Genomic DNA, 25,318 nt, shown 5'->3' with positions numbered 1-25,318 from the left:
AAAAAAAAAAAATATATATATATATATATATATATATATATAAAATAATTTTTAAATTTTTTTTTTTTTAAATTTTGAGAATCACCACACCACGTCCGAAAAAAAAAAGGTGTTTCCCGCGTTTTCAGTTTTTTCAAGTTTTACACTGAAAACACTTTCTTCACAAATTTTTTTTTTCGTTTTCGAAAATTCGTTTTCGAAAACGGAAAAGAGAACACGTTTTCACCGTTTTGAAAAATCAAAAACAGAAAACGGCCCGAAAAGAACAGGGCCTAAACTTTCCTAGAATATGGGATTGAGGTAGGCCTGCCCTCCTTCCCTCCGTCCCTGACTCTAATAACATGTTGATCTAATCGATCTAAACAAAGTTGATTGTGCATAAGATGAAAATATATACATACTTGTTTCCGAGAAGTGCATGAAGCTCGAGGATTGTTTGTTCTTCTTCCTCGGAGAAGGTTCCTCTCTTGATATCTGGACGTAGATAATTAGTCCACCGTAACCTGCAACTCTTTCCACACCGATTGAGTCCGGCAAGCTTCGAAACCTCTTTCCAATTTCCATGTCCGTACTTTTGGGTGCAATTTACGAGCTTTTGATCTTCTTCCGGTGTCCATGGCCCCTTCTTTATACCATTCGTTTCGTCCCAGCTGCTTGTTGATGATCCTTCCATCTGCAGAAATTTGATCACATGATATATGAGAGAATAGAACTAATTAAGAGAAACTGGGAAGGTAATTTACAAACCTGGATAGGGTTGTGTTCTCTGTGAGAAGAAAAAGTTAGATTTTGTTTGTTATGTGAAAGAGGAGGGGTTTTTATAGTGAGCACAGCGGTTTGTGCAGGGAGACAGAATCCATATTCTCAAAGTACATACAATTAATTAGTCTTGAGTTGCAACGAGTTACACATTAAACAAATTAAATTGTTGCGTGTGTCTTAAGTTATTCAGTCAACCCGACCGTGTGTTTTTACATGAATCGCAATTCAATACCAGTCATCAGCATGGATGCAATTCTGGATGACAAATTATTAAAATAATCACATTAACGTTATAGAGTCTGTTTGGGAGTGATTTTAAAAATTGATTTTTTGATCGTTAGAAGAAAAGTGGGGTTCACCTGTGAGAGAAGAAATCAAATATGACGGTTGAAATAGTTAAATAACGACTAAAAAATCAATTTTTTGGGGAAAAACATCACTCCCAAATAAGCTCATAGATTATTTTTGGTACACTGGAGATTTGATTCATATGATACAAAAAAATTACTTATAAGTATGTTACACGTAAGTAAATTTTTAATATGATCATTATTTCTTAGCAAAAATTATCCAAAATAACAATTAAGATAAATGTGCAATAAATGTAAATTTACCCTTTTTAGAAATGGAAAGTACGATTGTTTAGGGGGTGTTCTCTTTGTGTTTCAGTTTTGTGTTTTGAGTTTTAAATTCATTTTGAATTTTGTATTTTGAGTGTTTGTTTTGAAATTGTTGAAAATGCGTTCTTTTTGTTAGTTTCTCAAAACAAAAAAAATGAATTTTTTTTTTGAAATTTTGAGAATCACCACAAGATCACGTGAAAAAAAAAATAAAAAAAAAATATATATAATAATTTTTAATTTTTTTTTTTGAAATTTTGAGAATCACCATACCACCTCCGAAAAAAGAAAAAAAGAAAAAAAGGCGTTTTCCGCGTTTTCAATTTTTTCAAGTTTTACACTGAAAACGCCCAAAACGACAAAAAAGTCGTTTTGTGTTTTCTTCACAAATTTTTTTTTTGTTTTCGAAAATTCGTTTTCGAAAACGAGAAAGAGAACACGTTTTCACCGTTTTGAAAAATCGAAAACAGAAAACGGCCCGAAAACGGTAAAGAGAACAGGGCCTTAGCTACTTGCAAGACTTGAACCGGACTTCGGCCTCAAATTTGCTGTTGTTCAACCAAATTCAAAATCATCCATGGTGCTATAGCAATTCAAGAATATATACTTTCTTCAATAAGCATTGTGAAATCGGTTCCAATTAATTTGTTAGTACGTTTAATTTTTCTTTGCAAAAATTACCCCCCCCCCCTCTCCCCAAAAAAAAGAAGAAGAAGAAGAAAAAGCAAGATTAAATCCTTATTTGAAAGTGATTATTTAAAAATCACTTCTCCTTCAACTCATTTTTAATTACACATTCTCGGAAAAAAAATCGTATATAATTTTTGCTACATTTTAAATACACATTCTTAAAAAATAAAATAAAATAAATAAATAAGCTTTGACGCAAGTACCAATAGAAATTAGTTGACCAACTGATAAGATATAGTTCACCTCCACCATATACAAGATGTACTTGTGATAGGGAAAAGTTTCCGTAAAACTACTACAATACATGTTTTTTTTTTGTGATCATTGAAATAGATAGAACCTGTAACCTTAGGAAAGGCTAAAATCCTTATTTTTAGGAAATTGATGTATAACGGTACTTGAGACTTTAAAGGAAACGTCTTAAATAAGAAAATAACCTACTGGTACAAGTCTTTTTGTATGTTATATTTTAATTTTATATTAAGTTACATGAGTTTCAAACATGTAGCTCAATTGCCTTAAGAAAATTTGAAAATTACCAACCAAATATGGAAAATGTGGAATAAAAATTTCGTCCGATTATTGTTCTTACAAAAGTTCCGTATTTTAGGGACATTTATTTTTAAATAGACGAAACATTTTCTACCGTGTGAAATTAAATTTAAGACTAGACAATGTTTATTTCATATAGACGTCTCAATTACCAATCAACCTTAGGAATTTCTAAGGCACACGTTTGAGCATTTGAAGTATCCTCTTTAGAATTTCGAAATATCATCCAAGCTTTTGGATGAATTTTGTTCCATTTGGGCTACCGAATTTTAATTTTATTTTAAATTTCACTACTTTGTCATAGTTCATTACTTGTGGTTCCTGAACTAATGAAAAATAATTAGTTGATAATCATATTGGAATCGATAATTCATGTAATCGTCATATGATACCTTAGAAATTGAAATAATATATTGAAGGTTATGAGAATGTATTTAGATTAAAATGTTAAAACACATATGATTTTCAATTTAATACTTTTATGACGTGGTGCAATGAGATTACATTACATGGAAGATTATTTATTGTATCAGTGTCAATTAAGTATTTTTTTTATTAATTTGAAAAACAACATATGACAAAGTCGTGAAATTAACTCAACTGAACCTATATTAATATTTAGTGCCTCAATTAAAAATTTCATTGAGAGTTTGAAGACCGCAGATTACCTGAAATTCGGGGCCGAGCTATATCCATCACCATGCATATGTACAAGCCTGCCGTTCTTATCCATTCAATTATTCAAAGCATCTCGCTTTAGTATATTGGTTCAGATTCTGGAAGGAAATCTCGTTTATTTTTTATTAATTAAACACGATTATTTTCTACCATGCATAACGCATTAATTTATTTACAGCCTTAGTTAATTAATTTCTAAGAAAATGACATGTTTTCTACAAGGTTAAAGATAAACTATGTGATGGTAGCATTATTAGATAATATTTTCAAAAATAAAGTTTCTAGAACATTTGATTTGTGATTTTGGGTCAACTCTTAGGACTATTGACTAAGGCTTAGAGATGGAATCAAATCATATTTGAAGAAATTTGTAGTATTTGAGATGGTGCAAGGAGAGAGTACCACTCCATTAGGCACGTCTATAGGATAATTTTTTTATTGTAGACGTACCATACGAGCTTTTTTCTAATACCAAGTTTTTTCGTCTCTATCTTTCAGATTATCTTTGTATAACGCAGATAACATATCTTGTTTCTATTGTATTTTTGGAAGGCGAGTTTCCAAGCACTTGTAGGGAGAGAGAAATACGTTTTAAGGAAAAAGACAGCCATAGAACTTGATTTGAATTTTTCGTTTTTTTTCTAAAGTTTTTCCAAGTTCAAAGTTCATCGTATCCATTTCCATTTTCTCCCTTCTCGAAGATTTTACCAACAAGTATTAATTTAACATAGTTAAATTTAAGAAAAATATAATTTGACTTTGAACAAGGCAATTAGTATATACATGTTTTATGGAGATGAAAGTGATAGTCATAGTTAATTAAGCCGAGTTTTACTGGCCCTTACAAAAATGGGAAGCACTTGGCATACAAGGGATCTTCACAGGGCATTTACAGGTTACACACAATTGAGTGGATGGGTATTTTTTTTATAATATTTTACTCACATGGGTCCACGATCCCATGTGAGTATTCTGTAATTATCCCGTGAAAGATTATTTTGTACACACAGAATAATTGTACAAAAATTACCTGTGGACCCCATGTGAGTATTCTGTAATTATCCACTGAACGATTATTCTATACACACAGAATAATTGTACAAAAATTACCCCCTTTCTATCTTTTGTGGCGGTAGAATATTATATGCAACAAAAAAGTTGTATACAGTATATAGTTTCCCAAGTCAGACCGCAATCGGCCTAGTAAATAATCTACACCAATGCAAGATGCAACTCCTCAACCAGTTTCGATTGTGTTGACATTTACTTTGTCAAACTTGCTGTATCTTTTTGGCACTTTAAAATATCACACTTTCTTAGTAAATAAATAAAGATATCAAGATGTTGTGCCAAAATATCAAAAGATATATTAGCGTCTTCTGATTTGTTCAAAAAGAGATTACGTGTTTAGGCGTCACAAATTTTTAGAGGGCAACAAGTTTGAGTAGCAGTTGGATTGAATGGAAAGGGAGTAAATATTCTTGCCCAAAAACTATTTAAAATGGAAACTAACTAGGAGGGCCATATGTTTTACTAGTCTAAATCTTGACATTTTGACTGTAATTTCCAATATTTCATTATTCAAATCATTAGTTAGATCTTGTATAAGTTGACTCATGGCTTTGAAGCAGCATTGTAAAAAGAGCACCGAAGACAAAATGCCTCGTTTAGGGTCTAGGCGCTCCTTTTTTTTTTTTTAATATATCATTTTACTATTTTAGATGTTTGATATGTATTATTCTAATTAATAAATGATTTCTAGAATGACTACAAATAAAAATTAATATTAAATTATGTCTAGGCCTCGCTTAGCTCAAAGCTTGGCCTCCACACCTTATGCTTTTGACGTAGTTTTTTTGAAAATAAATTTCGTAAAAAATAAGTTTATGAAAAAAGTATAACTGAAAGTAAGAAAAATTTATGAATTCACGTAAAAAATTGCTTATTTGAAGAATTGGGTAAAAAATTTTAAAGATTAATTTCAGTAGATGTTTATTTTTCCTTTTTCTTGTCACCTGCCGGCTAGCTTATCCACTTGGGTTTATTGCATCATCACTTGCTCAAATCTCTGAACATAATAAAACAAAAATACAATTACTTTATTAAAGGACTAGTTTAATAAAAATAATCTTGAAATGGCTCATTTTGAACTTTAAACAGATCAATGTGGTCAGCGAAGCTATAAATAAACTCTGATACACATTGAGACTAAGATAACATTTTAAAATTCAACCTTAATATGAAAAGTAACCCAAATATAAATAAAGACATGCATTCTTGTATCCTTTCCAATTTCAAACAAACAAAGATTTAAAGGTATGAGATATAACCCTACTCAGAACTTCTAATATACAACATATTCGCTAACTTATCCAGCAGCAGCGTCTCCATGCCACAGTACTTTAATACAGAAGACTCAAAATTTAGTTATGACCTTATTCCTCTGTAAAATCACGCATCACAATGGGCAACTAGAAATATCGAAGATGCATATCTTAAGCTGTGAGCTCTCTCTTGTTTTGAACCACTGGGAGAAGGTAACCGGATTCTTTGCTCGTGGGCCATTTTGAAATCTTCTTGTCTTCATTTTTCCACAGCTTTGAAACCATCAAGTTAAATCCTCTCTTCACATACGTTACCAACAGCGTAACAAGCCCTCTGCAAATTCAAAGCACACTCGTTAGTACAGCATATTGATTAAACGATGCATGACACCTCTTGCTAAACCAAGTATAAAGATGACAACAACACTAGGGGAGAAGCAAAAACAGATAAAACGGATACGAATTATTGAAGCCCCATAGTTTACGAGCTTCCACCTTGAGTAATTAGATACAGATCTAATTTGAAAGATCCTAGAGCTTCATACCTCAAACTGCAGTCAATTAAATCTTCAGTGTTTCTTGATGTAATTATTTCCTTTTAACAAGTTTTTTATCATTTACCACTCAGGTTTATCAAGTATTCATCTATTTTACGAACTGACGATCATCAGGCTGCATAAATACTTGTTTGAACATAAATTCTTCAGTGAAAAGAAATGCCAAAGCATAAAGCTTGACATAACATTCAAAATAAGATGTAGCAGAGTCTAACATTCCATGAAGTTGATGCTGGGTGTAGAATACTCCAATTACTTCGAGATTGCCATTTTTTGCAAATCTTCAAATTAAGTAATATTGAGAACACGTAAATTTGCCAATTGTTTCTTTCTTATTATATTTTATTTCAAAAATCTAATTGATGATGGGTTCAGGCTCGCCAGGTGGGGTGGGGAATATGGTTTCTAATTTTAAGATATCTTTAGAAGATCATGTGGGGAAGCTTTTACTCACAGGGGCGAGCAAGGAGATCGACCACCATTTACGTAGTAGATGAACATATATGAATCATAATGCTGCCCATTGATAAAGTAAAAATTGTACAACCGTCGTACGCACTGGAAGGACATTTTCTGGTACAAATGGATGGCCGCATTATTATATGAAATCACATGCAGATAAACAGCGCAGCAAGTTGGGATACTTGAGGCATAATTTATGACCTTGTGGATAAGTGAACTAGCTGAAAACAGAAAATAAGATAATATTCAGAAAGAAACAATTTTCAAAAAGGACGAAAAAAAGATAGTTATTCTGAGGGTGGAAGAATTGCCTATTCCAAGATTTCTATAAGATTCTATGACTCCCAGCGTTAAGATGTATATTAGTGTTTGGTCCGGTTTTGATGAATCAGAACTGATAAAATCTTCTACCTGCAGTGCAAATGTGCATTTGATAGCATTAATAGCAGCAAATCCTCAAAACTATAATCATTCATATAGATGATCCATCTATTCGAAGTGAAATCTTGAATGGAAAATCAGTTCCCACAGGCAGTCAGTAATATTTCAGTCCTTTATTTGGTTCAAAATCGATACTTTTATGTATTAGGCCTAATTTAATTAATTACAAGTAGATCAAAGCTCACCTCACTTTCTTTTGCTGAAACAATTCTGGCTGTAACAAATCCAATAAGCTCATTGCTCTGAGCATCAGGCCGACTGCGATCAACAGCTCCCCAGCACACAATATCACGACCATAGACAGCATTGTGGAAAAATTCAGATTCATACCTAAAATGATCACAAACTTATTCTCAGGATACTATCAAATTGTCAACATAAACTCTCATTATATGCAAGAATGACACGAGATCATCTTACCTGATAGGAAACAGATCGCCATGAATTTTTTCAAGAACCTCTAAATCTGATGGTCGAATAGGCCTATAAGATATAATTGGACGGTGAGGGGCTTTGCGCTTTACCATTGATGAATGTAGGGGAGGGTCAGTCGCCAGCAAATATTTGACGTATATGCAGGATTTGTAGGCAAATAGAATCTTCCATCTATACAAAATTAGCCAATATAGCCATGCAGCCAGCCTCAGAAAGCCTGACAAAAAATATATCATATTCTAATTCAGAAACCACAGAGACACGGACACAAATATTAAGAAGCCATGCAGCCTGAGAAAGCCTGACAAAAAATATATCATATTCTATTTGAGAAACCACAAAGACTGACACAGAAAATTAAGCAGCTGAGTCTCATTAATGAAATCATCCCAATGTAAGGTCTCAAATTAGCATCATGCTATTAATATCTCTGTTTTATACAAGATATGAAAAAGGGGTAAATTGACTGGTGCAGTAGTACTGCCGTTTCATCGTTCATATAAAAATAACTTAACAACCCATATACAACATCATCTTAGTCGGTATTGCTTCTGGTGCACACGAGAGCTTCATCAACAAATATGGCCCAATTTACACATCCAAATAAGAACAAATGAAGGGAGGATCGAAACATTCGTCTATGATGGAGCTTAATTGATGATACCTTATTTTGGGTTTCTTTGAGCCCCATTTATTCTGCCGAAAAATGGTACCTTATTTTGCTATAAATTCATAAATTGATGACACAATTCATTCATAATAAGAGCAGATTGTGTGAGGATTTAAATGGTACCTTATTTTATAAATTTATGGCATGACCCAATTCATGCATAACAAGTGCAGATCATGGGAGGATTGAAATAGATGCATTTAGCTGCAACTTAATTGATTGCAACTAATTGTATTCAATTGCACTCTGTTGTTTTCAATACAAGCTCCATTTACAGCTCTAGTCTCTGTGGGGTTAGAAATAAACTTTGTTAAGAAGGGATAAGGCAGTTTCTGTGATGTGTAGAGGTTTACAAGTCTCTTTCAATCAAAATCGGAATTCAATTTTTGAATCAATATTTTGTAATACAAGTACTAACATGATAGTTTCAGGTCATTTGATGACCAAGACAAATTTGGGAGGACAATGTTGGCACCTGTTTTCTATTCGAAGGCAGTGAGTATTTTAACTCATAAGCTGTTGATAACAATACTTCATGCGATGGATAACGATGCGTATTCCGTGTAAGTTTGAACCTACCTAAATGCAAAAGACAAGTCCGCTAAAGAAGGTAAACTTGGTCATAAAACCCACAAAAGAACCAAGGATCACGACAGAGATGAAGGTTAGTACTTTGACAAAATGATGATAACACTTGAACTTGCACATTGTGAACTCTCAAAAGACAGCAGTATACATTCAGCACTAAGTTTTAGAAAAGTCCGAGTGGCTATTAAACTATCTAGTAACACAAGTGGCGTAGAGAAAGGATCCCTGACCACTAGAGAGTTGAAGAAGGGACAGGAACAGCCTAAAGCCTGACGATTAACTGTTTCTAAATGTTCACAGTTGAGGAACACACTTGTTTAAAAATTAATGCCTATGTTTCTTAGTTGTTGATACTGACAGATATTGCGTATCCCGACCACTTTCATCCCCGACCATTTGCGAAAGCGTTTCTTACGATTTCTAGTCATCAGTGCTTGTGCCTGACCTTGATAACTTTCAAAGATTGCAAGATGTCTTCGGGAATAATAGTTTGGGGAAATCCCCTTGAGGTCCTCAACTACCATCTTCCTCGTACTAAGGAGAAGGTCTATCCCCTGAGAACTCTTATCTGACACAAATACTTCAAACCACGTCTCCTAAGTCTAAGAGAGTCCTCTTAACAATTAGTCTTCTAATCATAGTAGGATCCAAACACTGCTTTCTCATGGGACTCTATCGGATAAGGATACCCAGATAGTTAAATCCAACAAGGAAAGCACTATACACCTCTATAAATACGGAACCTTGAGCCATTATTCAGGTACATTTTTCATTATTCTCCAATTTATAGCCTCACGCATATAATTCCCTTTCTGACTTAAGCATCGGAGGGACGACGAGAACATACCTCATTGCCTTTGTTTCAGATACCGGAAGACCACGATCCTGCTCAATCAAAATCATCAAACTCGGGAAATCAACAGGTACGATTTTTGGTAGCATCATTGGCGCCGTCTGTGGGAATCACTACCAAAAGCCATGGTTAACACACGATCAAGTCTTCCTCCCGCAAGCTCATCCGCTCTCATCCCTCAACCTGTCGAAGATCAACCGGCTCCTCATGAAGAATCGTCAGGAGTGCCCGCATCTCTGCCAGCGACCATCACAACCGAAGCCTTTGAAGAGCTCCATCAGCAGATGGCCACGCTCACGCAATTGTTAAGTCAAACAAATTCACATCCGTCACCAGCGCAGGCAGAGCATGGCGGTTTTATGGCTGATGCTCGAGCACGACCACCAAACCCCGCTACTGGCGGAGTAGGAATCTCGGGTATTCACAATATGGCCTCGGACTCGAGATCGGTCGCCATGGATTCCGGTGAAATTGCCCGGATCATTCAAGAAGGAATTACAGCTGGCCTGCAACGGAATGCTCGAGGGCCAACGGGTTTCACCCCTAACACTCCATTCACACCAGAGATATTGACATATCCCTTGCTCGACAGATTCAAATATTCTCGCATTAAAGAGTATAATAGAACGACCGACCCCATCAACCACCTCAATGTATATACTGATGCCATGAACTTGCAAGTTGCGCCGGATCAGGTTATGTGCAAAGCCTTTCCACAAACACTGACTAATGCTGATAGGGATTGGTTCTCGACATTGGAGCCCAACTCCATAGCCTCATTCTCAGATTTGGCTGATAAGTTCTCAGCCTTCTTTGCAAGTAGTAAGCGAATCAGGAAGACCGCGACCTCTCTCATGCAACTGCGCCAAGGACCGAATGAAACCCTACGAGATTTTATGACAAGATTTAACAAGAAAAGATTTCAAATACCCGACCTTCACATTACAGCAGCAGTTTCTGCCCTCACCTATGCCATAAAGTGCGAGGCTTTCAAAATGTCTTTATCAAAGACCCCACCACAGACAGTGATCGAACTCCTTAACCGAGTTGAAAAGTACATTAATATGGAGGAAACGTTGAATCCAAGGAGAGCTGGTCATTCTCATGAAAAGGTCGAAAACAAGAGGCAACATGATCCAATCCTCCGGCATGAGCTTCCTCAGGATAAGCGCAGGAATGAGGCTCCGTCAGCACCTCTCACTCGGTTGAACACCTCTAAGACAAACATCTTGATGGAGATTAAGGACATGAAAGAATTAAAGTGGCCTTCAAGGATAAAGTCGCCCCCCGACACAAGAGATAGGAACAAGTATTGCGAATTTTACCGAGATCATGGACATACCACAGAGGATTGTCATTCTTTACAACGAGAGATTGAAGTCCTTATTAAAAGAGGATTTTTAAATAATTACATTGGTCATGATAAACGCCCGAGGAATGACTGTGACAATCGGAAAGCGCCTGGAGTCGAAAGCAGTGCTCAACCTACTGCCGGGACCATTAATATTATCGTTGGGGGCATAGCATCTGAAGGAGACACAAATAGTGGGCGAAAGCAATATGCCCGCCAACATGCTCATACCCCAAGGGAATCCCGTGATGAAGTTAAAGACATCACTTTTGGAGCAAAAGATTTGGAAGGAATATCATATCCTCATGACGATGCTTTGGTCGTCTCCGCAATTGTAGCTAACTTCGAAGTAAGGAGGATTCTGGTTGATAATGAGAGTGCAGCAAATATACGCTCGCAGGAAGCTTTCGCCAAAATGGAAATCTCTCCGAAACAACTCAAAGCAGTGAAAACTCCTCTACAGGGATTTGGTGGCGGACTCATTATCCCTAAGGGCATCGTCGAGCTCCCGCTTACGTTAGGTTCTGGTAATACACAAGTGACGGAGATCACACCATTCCAAGTGGTTAGTACCCCAATGGCCTACAACATCATTCTAGGAAGACCCCTACCGAATAAGATCCAAGCTATTGTATCAACTTTCCATCTGGCTATGAAGTTCCCCACAGGTCATGGCATCGGAATAGTTCAAGGAGACCAAACAGCTGCCAGACAGTGCTATGTTACTAGCATCCGAGGAATGAGTACAGACGTCATGCAACTTTCAGACCTCGAGCTCGAGCACCGGAAAACGGTGACTATTGGTTGGGATTTGAAGGCCAACCTATGGGAGGAAGTCATCAATTGCCTGTCCCGCAATATCGATATTTTTGCGTGGAAGGTCGAGGATATGCCAGGGATAGACCCTGAAGGAGCCAAACTTGTTATGCAAAGGAAGAGGCAGTTTGCGCCAGAAAGACGTGTAGTCATTTAGGAAGAGGTCCGCAAACTGGTGAGAGCGGGGTTCATAAGGAAAGTCCAATACCCCGATTGACTCGCTAATGTTGTTCTTGTAAAGAAGGCCAGTGATAAATGGAGGGTCTACATCGACTTCACAGATCTTAATAAAACGTGCCCTAAAGACAGCTACCCACTACCCAGAATTGACAATCTTGTGGATAGCACATCCGGACATAAGTTGTACAGCTTCTTAGATGCATTCTCAGGGTATCATCAAATCCTCATGGCCAAAGAAGACCAAGAGAAGACTTCATTCATGGCTGACTCAGCCATATATTGCTATAGGGTGATGCCATTTGGATTGAAAAATGCTGGGGCGACATATCAGAGGCTCATTAACAAAGTCTTCGCCAATTTAATAGGAAAGAACATCGAGGCCTATGTGGACGACATGGTTGTAAAGAGTAAAAAAGTAGAACAACACATATCCGACCTAGAGGAGGTGTTCGTCACCTTACGAAAATATAAGATGAAGCTCAACCCAGAGAAGTTTGTATTCGGCATAGTTTCGAGAAAGTTTCTGGGTTTCATGATCACTCATCGAGGGATTGAGGCCAAACCCGATAAGATTCAAGCTTTAGCAGCAATGGAATCACCAAGGACCAAGAAAGAAGTTCAAAAGTTGACAGGCGGGGTAGCCGCCTTAAACAGGTTCATTTCCCGAGCAGCAGATAGGTGCTTCTCCTTCTTCAAAGCCCTCAGGGGTAATTATTGCTTTGAATGGAATGAGGAGTGAGAGAAGGCTTTTCAGGAGCTCAAGCAGACATTAGAATCTCCTCCTATCCTCACCAAACCCGAGCCCGAGGATACTTTGTATTTATACTTAGCCGTGTCTCAGAATGCAGTCAGCGGTGTCTTAGTAAAAGAGGTTAATAGGGCCCAACAACCCATCTATTACGTAAGCAAAGTCTTACTTGATGCAGAAACAAGATACACATTGGCAGAACAGCTTGCCCTTTCACTGATAGTGACAGCACGAAAACTTCGACAATATTTTCAGTCACATCCTATTGTAGTGCTCACCAATCAGCCTCTAAAACACATTCTTCAGAAACCAGACGTCTCAGGAAGATTACTGAAGTGGGCAATTGAACTCGGAGAATTTGACATAGAGTTCAAGCCCCATCAATCTATTAAAACTCAGGCCTTAGCTGATTTCATTGCAGAACTCACCCCAAGGCCTCGGGGGCCGGATGGTAGCTCGAGCATTTCCACAAGCGTGTGGCAAATTTTTGTAGATGGAGCATCAAACTCCTCAGGCTCGGGTGCAAGGGTCATAATCATAAGCCCGGACACGCTCATAGACATTCAGTGTGCACTCAGGTTCGAATTTGAGGCGACCAATAATGAAGCAGAATATGATACCGTCATCATAGCCATGGAACTTGCTATCAATCTCGAGCTTGAAAACATCAAAATTTACAGTGATTCCCAGTTGGTGGTTGGACAAATTGAAGGGACATTCGATAGGAAGGACGAGAAGATGAGCTTATACTGCTTGAAAGTGCATGATCTCCAAAGAAAGTTCAAGAGTTGTGAAATTGTGAAAATTACTCAGGCTGAGAATTGTAAAGCCGATGCCTTGTCAAGATTGGTGTTCATGGGGATAGATGGGCTTGACAAGACAGTCCACATTAGAATTGTAACCGAGCCAAGCATCAATCAGACCGCAGGCGTCATGATTGAAGGAGTTTTATTTCGCAGGAGCCTCACACTTTCATACCTCAGATGCCTTAGGCCTTCCGAATCATTCCAAGCCCTAGAAGAAGTTCATGAAGGAATATGTGGGAACCATCAAGGAGCTCGGGCATTAGCCTTCAAGCTCATGAGGTATGGATATTATTAGCCTACCATGAAGAAAGACACCCAGAAATATGTCATGTGACAAGTGCCAAAGATTCGGCAATGTCATCCACACTCCCACAGAGGACCTCACTAACATTAGTTGCACGGCCCCGTTTGAGCAGCGGGAAATTGACATCCTTGAGATCCCTTTCCAAATAACTAGGGGGCAATTGAAGCGTTGCCACAAGGATCAGCCCTTATAGGTTGGATTGTGTCTGTTTTCCGCTGACAGAATCCCAACTTTTTAAATCACAAACGTGACTTTAATTAATCATATTCTTCATCCGTCGAGTTCATAGCAACATCAAGTTTGTGCGATTTCAATTGTATCAAACTTGATAATTAAACTAATAAACCAGAAAAATCAGTTAATCAAGAACGAAAACTACCAGCCACGGTAATCAAGAAAATCAGAACAAGCAGGCGCGAAAAAACGATTATCTTCAAGGAAAAAAGGAAAGGGTTTGACAAACTTACCAATCGATGAGTCTGTTTCAACCCTACTGCCTTCCCTTTGATGCGAATATCCACGGCCAAAGAGGATAGAGCCTGGGTTATAGTCCTTATTGAATTTCTCAATTCGGTCTGGCGATAGGAATTGGGCTTGATTTATTGACACTTTCCTTCTCTTCCGTATCCTAGGATTCCAGAAAGCAACCTTCTTGCGACGCTCTATAATTACTTTTCTGATTTCTTATTCACTATGAAAAAATAAATAAATAAATAGAATTTAAGGTGGATTAATGCCACTCTGCACAACGATGTAACAGTAAAAGAATAAAAATTATTACAAGAAGGGGAATGATGTAGTTATTTTTGGAAATGCAATTCTCCAGCTTTATATAAATACAGAAATTAAGAGAAATCCTCATGAATAGTTAAGTTGGCCAAATTTATGAATTTGGAGTGCTACAGGTATTCCATTAAGAACTTGTTTGGTAGTAGTTAAAAGTCAATTAAAATTAATTTTTTGATTGTTATTTCTCTATTTCAGCTGTCATTTTTGAATTTTTTTCTTACAAGTAGGATTCACTTTCTCTCTAACAATCAAAAAAATCAATTATCAAAATTCCTACCAAACAAGCAATAAATATTAAATTAGATGAAAACATTTTAACTAAAATTCCATTAAGTTTAGCTAAGATTTTTAGATTTTTATCTAAGTTGGCAGTCAATTCCGTTTAACAATTTTCCCCATTTTTTTTCTTATTTTTGTTGTAAATTCTTTAAGCAATTCGAAAATTGTACTAATGAGCTTTGAGTAATCGGTTCGAGTTTGAACCTGAAAAAATTGGATCAGGACAGGAAAATCCACGCATGTACAAGGACATCAATTTTTGCCCTATAGTCGTCCCAATTAAGCGAGACATCGTTGCCACAAATGACACGAGCACCATGAGACTCAAGTTTGGCAGGGAAAATTGATATCCCTATTCAATATGAAGCAAAGTATTCGTTACCATGTTTTTTAATACACGTGAGAGGAAGACTTAAACCTTACCTCGAACTACAATTAGAGGAGGCAGAAAATTTGACAAAGAAACTTGTAAACTTGAAGATACTATCTCACTTACAGAAGCAGAAAAAATAATAGAAGCAATTAACAATAAAAGCAAAAGAAAAAGAAAGTTGTACAAGCACTAAAGTATTTGTCAATCCGCAATTTGCTAAAAGATGTGCCGAGAACAAATTTAGCTTGTCAACAAAGATAAGGGTAAAATTGCCCACTAAGGACCAATGCGCTAATAAAATGAAGGATTCAAGACACGAACACTTCGTTCTGAAGAATGGAATCAGGGGCGGAGCCACTATAGGCCCGCACTGGACTTTTGGGCAAAATTTTTTTTTTTTTTTTTTTTTTTAGATTTGTTTGTTTAATCAAGTAACTCAATTCTCGATCCAGCACAGAGAGAGAAGCCCAATTGTGCAAGGTCATGACCCGTTTTAGACCCATTCATATCAAAATTTAATTAAATCAATTGTTGACCCAAACCCATTCATTTATTTCAAAATTTCTACCCTTCATGACTTTGTCTATGACGATTTCACACTTCGCCACCCATTCCCTCTCCACTGGTGACAAAGCCCGCCGTTCCCTTCCCTCTCCGTCAACCGTTGTCTTCGACAGTCGTCACAGTACAATCGTCGTTCCCTTTCCCTCTCCGACAGTCCATTATTGTATATCTCCTACTCTAGGCTCTCATCTTGACATCTCACATCTCTGACTCCGACTTTACATCCTCAACTCCGCCGAGGCGCTAAGTGCCAACGCCAACCAGCCGAGTCGGCAAAAGAAGAAGCCAGATTCCAGAAAGCAAAAGGCGAAGCCCCAAATTTTTTTCCCTTATTTTGTTTTTGGTTATTTCAGTTTGTGTAAATTGTAATAATATTTTTTTTTGTTTTTTGTTTTTAACATATTAAATTAGCACTTTGTTTTTTAATTGCTCGAAGTGGCACAAACTTCCAGTGGACCACCAGTTCATTGTTGCCTCTGGGCTTTAGCTCTCTGGGAATCTGTGATTGCAAGTTCAAGTTGCCTAGTATTTGGAAATAGTATATATTGCATTGTGAGATTGTGAATTGATTTTGTGAAATTGTGAATTGCACTAGTTTTTTGAGTTGCTTCCAGTATTTGTGATTCATTTGACATCTCGAATTACTCCCACACCTAGTAGTAATTGGGTGATTAGTGGATGAATGATAACACAATTATTTATGTGGAGAAAGATATATTTTTCAGGTTCAATAATGAAGTTATTATACAACGATATCAAAGTATGAAAACTCGCAAAGAACAAGTGTAATATATAAATTATGTCGTTTTTAGTATTGATGTACTATTGTTTTATTTTTTTATTGTCATTAAATCCCTAACCAAAACCTTGACATTCGTCGTCAAAAATTTTTTGCCCGCACTGAACGAAAATCCTGGCTTCGCCCCTGAATGGAATCAAGGTTGTGTAAAATGCTTCAGATTTTGGAATTCTCCCCTGCTATTTTCCCTTCCATTTCAACGGGTTAGAAGGAAAAGTTATCTACACCGTATGGCTTTGCCTCTGCGTGTATATTTCTACCAATGTGTTTTTCTTTCTTTTTTTTTTTTTTTTTTTTTTTTTTTTAACAAAACTGGCTAAAAGTTTAGCCTTCTCTCGACAATACAATTGAACATAATTTAGCAACATTTATAGCATTTAAGCTAATCCAAACATGTTCGAAAATAAAAGTTTTTGGCAACTTTTCTCTTGGTCCATCATCAACCTCTTATTGGCAAATAATGCTTTGCTGAAGCAATGAATTGTGAAAAGTGAGAAAGATGCCTAAAGTAGACAGACAAAATGAACAAACAGCTTACTTTTTCAACTCTTCTTAAAGCAATGAATTATGATAAATGAGAAAGATGCCTAACGTAGATAGACAAAATGAACAAACACCTTACTTTTTCAACTCTTCTTAAAGCAATCTTTAATAACTAAAAATTCCAAAATACCCTCAGGGGTTACAGACTTTAGTGTCTTCATCCCATCAGTTTTTTGTACTTGAGAAGCTTGCCTCTTCAGATCTCAATTGTATACAAAATATTTGGGATGTATCCTTCTGAATCAACTTAAAGGAAGTCACCAGCCATGAACCGATGGCTCAGAACAGCATCTGCAATTGGTCTCTTCCGGAAGTCACGATTTAACATAGCCTACATCCAACAGAAAAAAGAAGTTGAAGACATTATTCCAAGCAACCGTCAAGAACACAATCTTTCTTGTATTCTTATTTCTCATATACTAGATTAGCCAAAACAAAGCGGACAATTCACAACCTGCCTGTTAGGATCCCAGCTCCAGTGAATGAACAATACTAGAATAGAAATGAAATGCTGTATTTTATTAATGAAACTGAGAACTACACTACTGAAAAAGAAAACACAGCCATTCGAGAGGGCTAGTCTCTCCACACTTTCTTCTCCTCCCTTTTCTCCCCCTTTCACAGACTGACCTTTCTCACATTTATAGGCATCCTATCTCACCATATTTCCCACAATACCCCTGCCTGTAACTGAATATGTCTAACTGAATTTTCTTCTACATTCTTCTGGGTCCTTCTAGGGTATGTAGGTGTGATAAGAGTCTATCATTACTCGCCCCCTGAAATTCACCTTGTCCTCAAGGTGAAAGCTTGGACCAATCCTAGTCAAGATAAGAGCAAAGAAGAGATAATTCAACCCGAAAAATTTGGCAAAGTGATTAACTACGAGTAGTATATTGTCCATTAAAACCCCATAACCGGTCGCACACCTTAGCAAATTTTCGAGAAAATGAAACTGGCGAATTGGAGTACCATAGTAGAAGGTAGCATAATCGATCAACTCCACAACCCCCTCTTCTTGTGCAACAATTGGATTAATTAACAACCCTAATGTATCAGTGTCCTCCACACAATTGATGGTGTTAAAAATCTCTCCACTTTTGTAGCCACCTTCCCATCCAAATTTATTATCATTGATATCCCGAACTATTTCTCGTGTCTCGTTGTTTGGTAGTAAAGTCCCATGGCCCCTCTGATTAGATTCATTCCAACCCACTTTGCAAGGCACCAAATCCCTCGTGAACAACATGGAATACCCCCTAAAATCACTTTTTTGAACTTTCAATTGATTACTCCCTTCTACCACTTGTACCATCAAAACCTGTAGCTCCTTGTTTCGACAACGATGACCTGGAATGTATTTCTCATCATCTCGATAACATAGCCCCCTCTTCCCATCTAACTCAATGTCTTTCAACGTTTCAAATGGATGTCTTCCTTTTATCGTGGACGGACAGAACATGGAGGTGGCCGTGGATTTGGTGTTGATTGAGTTTGTTTGATGTGGTACCTGGTAAACTGGGTTACATGTGTGGACAGAGAAATTGGGGAATTTTGGGCTAGGGTTATAGGTATTAACTTTAGGTTTAAATGGGCCAAAATTTAATTGGGCCTGCTTCTTTTCATTCTTGTCTTCAACCCCTTGGACTATCTCCATATTTTGGCCCACACCTATAGGCAAACTCGTGACCTCAACCATATCCCATGATTTCAGCCCCTAAACGAGACTACCATCCAATTCCTCGGTTGGCAAAAGAACGGCCATGACCTCGAACGGCTTCTGGTACTCCCTGCAAATCCTGCCGCCTGGAGTAGCTCCAATTTCACCAGGTTTAGATAGGATATCAGAATTGAAGGTGGCTTTAGACGGGGTAGCTGCCCGTCCTTTCACTTTCCCTTCATGCTCCTACTGATCCACTTCCTTCACTACATCTGAGATTGCCTGCAATGGAGTTGCAATTCCTTCCGAAACCAGCATTCTCAGCCTACAATTGCGTGCCTCCGACTTACCCGGTTCTTCTCGCGATTTATGGCTATCAGTAATAACCCCAGTTTCATCCGATTCAAGGGTAATTGCCCCAATTTCATCCAATTCAGGTAATGTAATTGCCTGACCTTTTTCTGCTCCTGCCTGACCCAATTATCCCATCATCAGATCAAGCTTCTCCATCATGATAGACATCACCTTCTTAATGTCATATTTTAGTGTTTCCAGATCTTCCTTTACTTTCAATTGAATCCCATCAATTTTCGCCTCTAATTTATCGACTCTATCTTCAAGTTGCTTTTCTTCATCAAATGTAATACCCCAGGGCCAGAATGGTTGCTCTGATACCATTTTGTTAGGATCCCGGCTCCAGTGAATGAACAATACTAGAATAGAAATGAAATGCTGTATTTTATTGATGAAACTACACTACTGAAAAAAGAAAACACATAGCCATTCGAGAGGGCTAGTCTCTCCACACTTTCTTCTCCTCCCTTTTCTCCCCCTTTCCCAGACTGACCTTTCTCACATTTATAGGCATCCTATCTCACCATATTTCCCACAATACCCCTGCCTGTAACTGAATATGTCTAACTGAATTTTCTTCTACATTCTTCTGGGTCCTTCTAGGGTATGTAGGTGTGATAAGAGTCTATCACTGCCCCACACCCTCCCCTAATGCAGAGAGCAAAAAATTTGGAAGCATGACAGAAATTCTTTTACTGAAATAGAATAAACTCAAACATCAAACAAACGCAGGATAACTGAAAGAAACGAAGGGGGAAACGGACCATGTAAACAAAGAAATTGTTCAATCTTTAATGAAGGATGCCTTGTGTATGATGGTAGTTTCAGCACTTAAAAGAAACGAAAACAATATTAGTCATCATATTTACGTAGTCACTGAACCTGAAGTAACTCCCAACCAGCACCAGCACCAAGATCCAAGAACTTGACAGCTTCTAGCAAACGGTCATCAGCCAAACAGTATCTGCCAAAAGGAACAAATGTCAAGAACAATAAACGAGCAATCAATGGGACAACACAGAAACTTTAATACTTATCATGCTAGCACAAAATTATAATTTCGGTAAAAGTATAAATTGTTGGCAGCCTCCGACCTCCCAACTCCCCCAGAAACAGAAACAGAAAAAGATAAAGGGAGACAACGCGAGATAAGTAGACAAAATTTTATTTATGTGTGCACGGGGAAAGAAAAAAAAAACCTACAACCTCTGCAGGTTCAATATCAAATAAAGTTACAAGCTATCTGTTAAACTGCAATTAATTTTCACAGCAGCTATATTATTCACTCACCCCCCAACAAAATTTTGATACTCTATTTTTCCCTTGTGAAATCGAAATATATATAAATCCTTAGCCAAAAAAGGTTCCACCACCAAAAAAATAATAATAATAATAAATAATAAATAAATAAATAAATAAATAAATAAATATATATATGTGTGTGTGTGTGTGTGTGTGTATATATATATATATGTGTGTGTGTGTGTGTGTGTGTATATGTGTATATATATATATATATGTATATATGTATATATGTGTATATATGTATATATATGTATATATATATAACTTCTCTCCAAACACCAATAGCCCCCTCAAATCGGGATTGACACAGATAATGAAATTCCTAAGGGTTCAGTGCATTCATAAAGCCGCGTAAGACTGTTGGGGCAGGAAGTTGTACAGAGAAGCTCAGCCCAAAATTAGAAGAGCTCCAGCAATACAATTGTGTGGCACGTTTGCCTGCAACCAGGCCTAAATTTGTACTAGTGGAGGTTTGTACTTTATCTTGCATCTCAATATAATTTTGTAACATAGTCTGTGAAAACAATGGTGAAAAGAACAATAATCATGCAGAGTGTGATGATTGTCTGCACTTTCATTCAAGTTCCTTCTCTATGCATTCTAGTCTTCCCATATATCTTTCCGATAATTACTAGTCTAAATAATAAAATGTAATGCAACTTACTCTCTCATGGCATCAAGATCAAGCTGGAATGTGTTCTCCAGAAGCCTCTGTAAGTTTGTGACACAATGTTCAGCACCATGAGCAGAATATGTCTAGTAGATAGTGTAATGAGAAAACAAATTAAGATAAATTTATGACCCACTCTCAGCGAAAGACTGTCCATGACTCCTGCTTCACAGAACGGAATGAAAGCTAGGTATGCAAAAAGAAGACCAGCTTCATATCTGTAAAGTACCTCACAAAAGACATGGTGTAAATATAATTATATTTTCTTAAACATAATAGGAGAACAAAATGAAAGATGTTCACATGTCATCTGCTATTCCAAAAGCTCTTTTCTCCATAGGGGTGAAAGCACCAGCAGCGGATGCTCGTCTCCAAAGCTCGTCCGATGGAGATCTTGAATTTTCCTCTGGCTGAGAATGCCTAGAACACCAACAAATTTTTCACCTCTTAAAAGATAAAACATGACATTCAGGAAAATGATTTTAAAAGATCACCCAATTCACCTCGGACGTACACGGGGTTGGGGAGCTCACCACCATGTGATCCGTTTTACAAATTGATCATTCTAAATGGTGAAGTGTACATGCATGATACTTAATTAAGCACTTGTTTGAGCTCCATTATTTGGTAAAAATAGATTTTGAAATAGTGAATTTTTTAAGAATGTGGTTGAAAAGTATGAAAAAGTTTCAGATTTGCATGTAATATTATTTTATTAAGCGAATATGTGATTGAAAATGAATTTAGAGAATAATGTATTATTGAAAAATAGGGCTCAAACAAGGGCTAAATTTTGGTAATACATGGTTAGCCTCCTGCTACAATACCTCACAAACTACAAGAACTCATTGAGGATTGTCTCCTCGGAGAGGGTATTATGTAGCTTTCACGTGGCTCTCTCGCAAGTAATAGACCTTGGATTGTCTCCTCGCATGATGGTATGTAATGAAGAATTAACAATTAGTCTGGGGTGGTGTGCAGAAGGAAAGTGTTGTTTGGGAGAAAGATTAGAAGCCCTTGCTCCACAAAGTGCTAATGTTTCAGATACAAAAATGGAATTTTCATCGACATTCCTTGGCAATAAATCCACGTTTCAAATCCGACGACACACTTTGAAGTTTACCCTTTAGTTTATCACTACAATTCAAATGTCATTAACATGATATCTTAATTATCTTATTTAAATTTTTAACATCACCTTGGTTGTAGGTTACTGAAGAGTGCGCGCACACTCACACACATATGGTTCAAGTTCCAAATGGCGATTTTTACACAAGGAAATAAATGGTTCCCTATGATGCTCGGACTCGGGTGCGGGTGTCGTGTACGGGTACATATCTAGGAGTCGGATTCTTCTCATTTTAAAAATTAAGTTATGGGGACACGTTTAAAAAGGATCCGAATTTTGGATACCCGTACGAGAATACGTCTTATAATTTTTTTTCCAAAAAAATGATTCAATTAAAGCAAAAAATATAAACTTTCTAACTGATTTAAATCACTCAAAATGGATAAATGTAACTTAAACTATTGAATCAAACAAATTTAGAATTAAATATTAAACTAATTTTATCCTAAATAAAACGACAAAATCATGCCATTTACAATAAATAATAAAACCTTTAGAGATAACTCCTATTATGGCAGTATAAATTATTGATTTTAAACCACTTAATTCTTTCTTTTTTTTTTCTTTTTTTTATTGGAAGAATACACTTATTGAGGGCGGCCCAACCGATTATGGAAATTCCCCATTTTTCTAACTTTTTCACTGGCTCCACAGAGGCCCATTTAATACACAACCACAACCTTCCATCTACCACAACCTTTCATCTTCTTCAAAGGTCGTCTTCTCCAACTCTCTTTCTACAAATTCTGCAAAAGTTGCAGCAGCAATCTCTATAAATTCCAGCTGTGTTCGAGTTCAAAACCGAGAGTCCGACACGTATCCGATGTCAATATTCGTGTCGACACGGATACTCCGCCATTTTTGGAGAGTCTGAGCATCATAGATGGTTCCATATGCTAGAAAAGAACCGAACCATACCAGAACCGGGCGAACCATACTGGAACCGTAAAATTCCAGTAGGGTTCGGTCACGTGATAAGAGCTCAAGAAGCTATATCCAAGACTTAAGAAAGCAGGTGAACCGTAATAAGAAATGAAATATATATTATCGGGTATACTTTCACTTGCACACAATAAAAGTAAAGTAATAACCGGTGAGAACACAGGGTATTATATGGTAACTTGTCAACAAAAAAAGGATACTATTATAATGTTTTCCTTAGCGTCTGAATATTATCAAGTGGAATTACGTAGAGCATTCATGAATCCAATGAGATGCAAAGCTCACCTCAACAGTTCCTTCTGCACAAATTAGGTATTATTTTGATCTCACCTATGATGTTAGCAATAGGGGGTTTCTCAATTAGGTTAAGGATTATATGGGACCAAATAGAGGATAAAAATGGAGAGAAAAAAGAAGTTGCCTCGAGATGAGAAAGGAAGGAGCAACTTTTGATCTGTTCCTCTCTCGAGCATTCCTTGAAACTGAATATATCTAATACCAGTATACCGCTGTAATGGTGCAATGGACCAAACGTTGGAAGAAAATTTCGGGGAACCGATTCCAATTTCTGGTTCTGCTCTCAATCTCAAGAACTGAACCTATCTGGCTGGTTCTCAGTTCGAGCAAAACCAGCTTTTTTCTTTGCGAAACCAAGCCGAGCCTAGCTATCTGGGGTTTCGGGAATTTTATCACCCTTAGTTCCAACACTCCATCCTTCCACCTCAAGATTTTTTTTATTAAATTATATTGATATGCAGCATCCCAAACCTAGTTCCAACCGAGCAGAAATGGTCTGCCAATATCATTCTATATGCATATACATGAAGAAACATATGTCATGCATAAATTATAAACATAATGACACAATGTGCTTACTGTGATGGTAATAGGTAGTAAGAGAACTCTTGCAAAATATAGAGCACTTAATTAAGGTTTCAGAATATCTCTATATTTCACCAGAAAAGAATTAATCTGGTCGTGCATCAGTATGATGCAGATAAACTATACCATGAAATACCTTATATCAACTGAGAAGGCAAGATCCCGCAGCCGTGGAACTAGATAAGCCGAATCTTTCTCAACCATTGTACTGGCATTTGCAAGATAGATGAGTGCATAATGTTCAAATTAGTAGAGAGTAGTTTCTAGCAAGTAAGGAAGATGAATTGCTATTTGTTAGCTAAACTTTATTTCTCAGGCACGCACTTGAGAACAACAGAGGCAGCTCCAAGACTTTGGTGTAATCTGTCGTGGTCATGCATATAGGCCAGGCCTCTCATAGCACCCTGAAGCAGCTTTAGAACAAATTTGCTTCTCCTCTTTATAGTTACATCTTTTTCGAAAGGATTCCAAAGCTTCTGTTCTCCAAGATATTTTGACATCTTTTCACTCGATACCTTTGCATAGTCGGCAGCACTATATTTTCCATCATTCCGGAAAGCAAGCCACTGTAGATAACTTATCGTTTATAAATATATTCAGCACAAGAAAGTGAAGAAGATGCAATCTACATGAAGGTGAAACTTTGATGACATAGACCTGTTCCCCTGTCTTGGTTTCAAATCCTCCTAGAAGTATTTGAATATTCTGACAGGCGGCGGCTTTTGAACTGCTCTGCAAAGCACAGACATTTAAATATTACAGGCAAAGTTCCCAGACCAACAGAAACGTAATAACGATTGATTCATAAATGCTTGTAGACTGAGAGCTGTTATATTACTTGAAGGGAAGCATGAGCATTCAACTCGTTTGCAGCCATCATGTCCGCTTCAACACCACCAACTTGTTGACCGGGATATACCTTCATGACATTTTTGGTTCAGATAATGGGTTATTACTTATCAGAATAAACAAGAGGAAGCCAGCACATAAGTTGCAGTACCTAGAACCTACAAACTGAATGAATTATTTAGTATAAAAAAATCATCAAATGCACACTCTGAGTCTGAATTAATACCACATCACTAAATGCAATGATTCAATGCTCCATGTGCTAATATCCAGGCTGTACAATATGCATGAAATCATACAATGCGCTTTAGAAACTGATTAACTTTATGTATAAGGGAAAAAG

The 25,318-nt window shown here is 37.1% G+C and overlaps 3 protein-coding genes across 6 annotated transcripts in view; all 3 read right to left on the bottom strand.

Moving 5' to 3' along the window:
- The window catches only part of LOC111406976 (transcription factor MYB41-like), a 2,535-nt gene extending 1,682 nt beyond the window's left edge, over nt 1-853 (bottom strand). Inside the window, exons 1-2 of the mRNA XM_023036324.1 lie at nt 748-853; nt 402-673 (exon numbers count right to left, since the gene is read on the bottom strand). Of these exons, the coding sequence (XP_022892092.1) occupies nt 402-673 (272 nt within the window). The 5' untranslated portion in view covers nt 748-853. The remainder of the gene's footprint in view (nt 1-401; nt 674-747) is intronic.
- Nucleotides 854-5,511: 4,658 nt separating this feature from the next.
- Nucleotides 5,512-14,686, bottom strand: LOC111405694 (histone acetyltransferase MCC1). Of its 2 annotated transcripts, none has more exons than XM_023034692.1 (6): nt 14,305-14,686; nt 7,507-7,738; nt 7,272-7,416; nt 6,957-7,056; nt 6,638-6,866; nt 5,512-5,960 (listed from the first exon to the last, which is right to left on the bottom strand). In XM_023034692.1, exons 2-6 carry the CDS (start codon nt 7,611-7,613, stop codon nt 5,798-5,800), a joined length of 744 nt encoding a protein of 247 aa, XP_022890460.1. In that variant the 5' UTR covers nt 7,614-7,738; nt 14,305-14,686; the 3' UTR covers nt 5,512-5,797. The 2 variants fall into 2 exon arrangements, with proteins under 2 accessions (XP_022890460.1, XP_022890461.1); XM_023034693.1 differs by having other exon boundaries at nt 6,743-6,866.
- A 2,302-nt stretch (nt 14,687-16,988) lies between these two features.
- LOC111405693 lies at nt 16,989-25,312 on the bottom strand. Of its 3 annotated transcripts, none has more exons than XM_023034690.1 (9): nt 24,965-25,312; nt 24,784-24,858; nt 24,451-24,692; nt 24,263-24,334; nt 21,477-21,593; nt 21,310-21,391; nt 21,168-21,214; nt 20,081-20,162; nt 16,989-17,515 (listed from the first exon to the last, which is right to left on the bottom strand). In XM_023034690.1, the coding sequence occupies exons 1-9, from the start codon at nt 25,049-25,051 to the stop codon at nt 17,432-17,434; spliced, it is 888 nt and encodes a 295-aa protein (XP_022890458.1). In that variant the 5' UTR covers nt 25,052-25,312; the 3' UTR covers nt 16,989-17,431. The 3 variants fall into 3 exon arrangements, 2 of the variants coding, with proteins under 2 accessions (XP_022890458.1, XP_022890459.1); XM_023034691.1 differs by having other exon boundaries at nt 24,784-24,853; XR_002704850.1 differs by lacking the exons at nt 20,081-20,162; nt 21,168-21,214; nt 21,310-21,391; ... (3 more) ...; nt 24,784-24,858; nt 24,965-25,312 and adding an exon at nt 17,639-20,074.
- Between the last annotated feature and the right edge of the window lie 6 nt (nt 25,313-25,318).

The sequence above is a fragment of the Olea europaea genome, chromosome 12 (genome assembly GCF_002742605.1).
Source record: "Olea europaea var. sylvestris chromosome 12, O_europaea_v1, whole genome shotgun sequence".
Lineage (NCBI taxonomy): Eukaryota > Viridiplantae > Streptophyta > Magnoliopsida > Lamiales > Oleaceae > Olea > Olea europaea.
Note: the sequence above shows the minus strand (reverse complement) of the source record. Positions and strands in the feature narration are given on the sequence as shown.

What these genes read in the sequence shown, in the direction of transcription:
- LOC111405693 (XM_023034690.1), bottom strand. Translation starts at nt 25,051, where the DNA reads ATGAAGGTATATCCCGGTCAACAAGTTGGTGGTGTTGAAGCGGACATG. An exon ending in GATCTTGATGCCATGAGAGA is followed by an intron (nt 20,163 to 21,167) that starts GTAAGTTGCATT and finishes TCCTTTTGGCAG; the next exon opens with ATACTGTTTGGCTGATGACC. An exon ending in CTGGTTGGGAGTTACTTCAG is followed by an intron (nt 17,516 to 20,080) that starts GTTCAGTGACTA and finishes TGTTGGATGTAG; the next exon opens with GCTATGTTAAATCGTGACTT.
- LOC111405694 (XM_023034692.1), bottom strand. Translation starts at nt 7,613, where the DNA reads ATGGTAAAGCGCAAAGCCCCTCACCGTCCAATTATATCTTATAGGCCT. An exon ending in TTATAGAAATCTTGGAATAG is followed by an intron (nt 6,867 to 6,956) that starts GCAATTCTTCCA and finishes TTCTGTTTTCAG; the next exon opens with CTAGTTCACTTATCCACAAG. An exon ending in CGATCTCCTTGCTCGCCCCT is followed by an intron (nt 5,961 to 6,637) that starts GTGAGTAAAAGC and finishes TTGAATTTGCAG; the next exon opens with AGGGCTTGTTACGCTGTTGG.